The sequence below is a fragment of the Hibiscus syriacus genome, unplaced genomic scaffold (assembly GCF_006381635.1).
Source record: "Hibiscus syriacus cultivar Baekdansim isolate YM2019G1 unplaced genomic scaffold, ASM638163v2 tig00000715_pilon, whole genome shotgun sequence".
In the NCBI taxonomy this organism is placed as follows: domain Eukaryota; kingdom Viridiplantae; phylum Streptophyta; class Magnoliopsida; order Malvales; family Malvaceae; genus Hibiscus; species Hibiscus syriacus.
Window position 1 is genome coordinate 12,541 of NW_024061811.1, and position 3,312 is coordinate 15,852.

At 39.3% G+C, this 3,312-nt stretch overlaps 1 protein-coding gene across 1 annotated transcript; it reads left to right on the forward strand.

Moving 5' to 3' along the window:
* Positions 1-348: 348 nt before the first annotated feature.
* Positions 349-2,327, forward strand: LOC120209979. Its single transcript, XM_039208833.1, is given in 2 exon segments — positions 349-460; positions 910-2,327. A coding segment is annotated over 1 exon segment (1,257 nt). The 5' UTR covers positions 349-460; positions 910-1,056; the 3' UTR covers positions 2,314-2,327.
* Positions 2,328-3,312: the final 985 nt, after the last annotated feature.

Here is a 3,312-nt window from a genome sequence, read left to right on the forward strand (position 1 = left end):
TTAACCTAAGAGTTCAAATATTTTTAAATAAAAGTATTTGATAAATTTTATTAGGTTCAACGGACCATATAGGTAGAAATAATTGTAATTATATGTAGTAAGAGAAAAATAAAAATGAAATAAATAAAAGAGAAACTAAAATAGCAGCAGCGAGAGATGGAGCTAACCAAAAAGAAAGCCGAGCTGAAAATATAATGAGCATTGGCATTAGCACGACAAGGAGAGAACGGGAAGGAGAAAACTGAAAAAGAAAATGGACTCTAAATATACAGATTATTGTATATTGGAGTAATATTTATAAAAAAAAAAAAAGAAGAAGAAAGAAGGAAATAATTAAAAAAAATCGAAAGAGGGAGCCAAAAAGAAATCAATAGAGGCTGCTAACAATCCAACCCCGACACCAACCAACAACTGTTGTGGCGCTGGATTTCTCTGCAATTGCTGAAGCAACTTGCCTAAGGTCAGCCTTCTTATCAATCCTTTTAAGCTTCTCTTTCGTTACTCCTTGCTTATTTTGTCTCTGCAATTCCAGCTCCCTTCCTCAACTCTTACCCTACCCAACTCCACTGATCTCTTTCCCTCGACTTCAATTTCCTAATTCCCAACCTTTTCCCTTTTTCAGTTGCCGGTAAAAGCCATACCTTCGTGGTTTCAATTGCTGCACTGTTTCCTTTGTTTTTATTTGCTGTTCCAACTCTAGGGTTTTCATTTGTGCTTTGCGTTTATTCAATTCGGCTTTGTGTTTTGTGGGGGGGTTCTGTTTATTACTTAAGTGGAGTTTGATCCCTAGGGTTTTGATTCTGCCTAGATGAAATTTGGGTTTGCATTGTATGAACGGTTCCCCTGTGGAGTTTGTTTTTCTTTCTTTCTCTGGGATTTCATGCTTGCTCTTTTTCTCTCAATATGCAGAGATTAAGAGTTCGGTTTGCATTATATAGCATGCAAATCGGTGGATTCGGATTCATTTGGCATCTGAGAAAATTGTAAATTGGGGTGGAAACAGGTCTCGGTGGATTTATAGTTCTGTGAATCGTGTAGAAATCTGCTTATTGAGCAATGCAACCACAGCAGGGCTCCAGAATCAATTTAGGCGAATTAAAAGCTCAGATAGTGAAGAAGATTGGGGCTGAGAGGTCAAAAAGGTATTTTTATAATTTGAGTAGGTTTTTGAGCCAGAAGCTTAGTAAAAGTGAGTTCGATAAGTCATGTTACCGCATTCTGGGAAGGGAAAATCTGCCACTGCATAACCAGTTGATACGTTCAATATTGAAAAATGCATGTCAGGCTAAGACTCCACACCAGTTCATGAAGTAGGTCCCTAATCTTCGATACGAAATGTGAAAAGTTGCTGGTAGAGATGATGGGCATGAGCCAATTGGATCCCTTGTACCCAACCTGAATCCAAACATGGCTATTTCTTCAAATGGGGTTTTGTCATTGTCATCCCTGCGAAAGGTTAGATCTGGAATACAGGATAGAAAGCTCAGGGATCGACCCAGCCCGTTGGGGCCAAATGGAAAAGTTGAGAGTTTCTCACATCAATCCATGGGTACTGAAGACAATGGCAATAAATTGGGTCTAGAAAATGGGGATTTGACGTCATATGACTATCAGAGACCATTGCAGCATCCTCAAACAGTTGCCGAGCAGCCTGAAATTGAAAGAGAAGGTTTGGGGGGTTCCACAGGAAAACCAAGGGTGCTTATCAAAGGTCTAACTGAAGGAGCTGTTGTTGAAGATGGGGAGGGGGTGGAGCAAGCCAGCCACATTGATTTCTCTAGAAATCCTTTGCTTGCACCTCTTGGGATTCCATTTTGCTCAGCTAGTGTTGGTGGGGCCCACAAAGCTATGCATGTGGCAAGCATTGGCGAGTTCATTAGTTACTATGACAGTGGTAGTTTGTATGATACTGAGACATTGAAGAAACGTATGGAACAGATCGCAGCAGCGCAGGGCCTTGGAGGGGTTTCATTGGAATGTGCTAATATGTTGAACAACATGTTGGATGTATACTTGAAAAGACTGATTAGATCATGTGTCAATCTGGTGGGATCAAGATCTACATGTGAATTGAGACAGCACTCTGCCCACACGCAGCAGCCCCAAAGCAAGCTTGTTAATGGTTTTTGGTCAAGTAGTCACATGCGTATGAAGAGTAGCTCTGGGCCTACAGAAGTTTTGCAGGAAAAGCGGCAAGGGTGCTCAATTTCTTTGCTTGATTTCAAAGTTGCAATGGAGCTAAATCCCCAGCAGCTGGGTGAAGATTGGTCATTGCTTCTGGAAAAAATCTGTATGCTTTCGTTTGAAGAATGAACTCCCAACAAAAAATGCTTATCATGAAGCTGTTATAAAGATATGTTCATCCTGGTTCAATGTGCTTGACTAATGTTGAAGCTTCCAGTTTGTTTACATTTACTGACATGAACCAGATTGTTCCCAGTCAGATAAAGCTATGGCCCTTGCAAGATTAAATTCTGGGTGTGAGTGTTGGGATGCCTCATGCCTATACCTTGCCGCAGAGCTGGGACGGATCAGATTATTATTTTTGAGCAACTGAGCTGAAGTGCTAAAAAAGGAAGAACTTACAACTCGTTGCTCTGTTGTACAATTAGCATTGTTGTTGGTTGTCTTCTACAGATCTCAATCGTTTCTTGTAATTTACAGCCATTGAGGAGGAAATCTGAGAAAGTTTTGCAGAGACACTGCCTTGTAACTTGGTGAAAGGTAAATTTATTTTTGAAAGAGCTGCAGCATTGCTCTATATGTAATCTAGAATCCGAGAATAGATTGAGTTTCAATATTAATAAGTCGACATCCATTAAATTGTCCGTGTGGTTTATATTATGATTTTCTGCCGATGACCACTGAAAAATGTATTTGCGAGGCTTTGATTCGATGTTTTTGTGGATTTATGATTTGCTAATTGTAATTGTCATTTAAAATATTTGGTGGCATACAGTTTTCCGTAGTGCTCAAGCTACTGTTCTTATTTTGTTGATTGAATATCAATGCTTGTGAAGATCAGTGTAATTTGTTACGTTGTATGTACGGGAAACATAAGCAGTGGCATGAAGAACAAGAAATCTTGCGCATTTTTTTTATTAAAACTATCTGTCCTGGAACCATGTTATTCCCCGGCCATAAAACTGAGATTCTCTATTATATAATATTGCTTTGATGGAGAGATTTTTTTTTTCAGGTTTTGGTACCTTAGTTGATCGTTCAACATTGACCAATCAATGCCGTCAACGTCCTAATTGATTATTCAAGTGCCACTTTGAGAAAATTTACCAACTTGATGAACCAATTAAG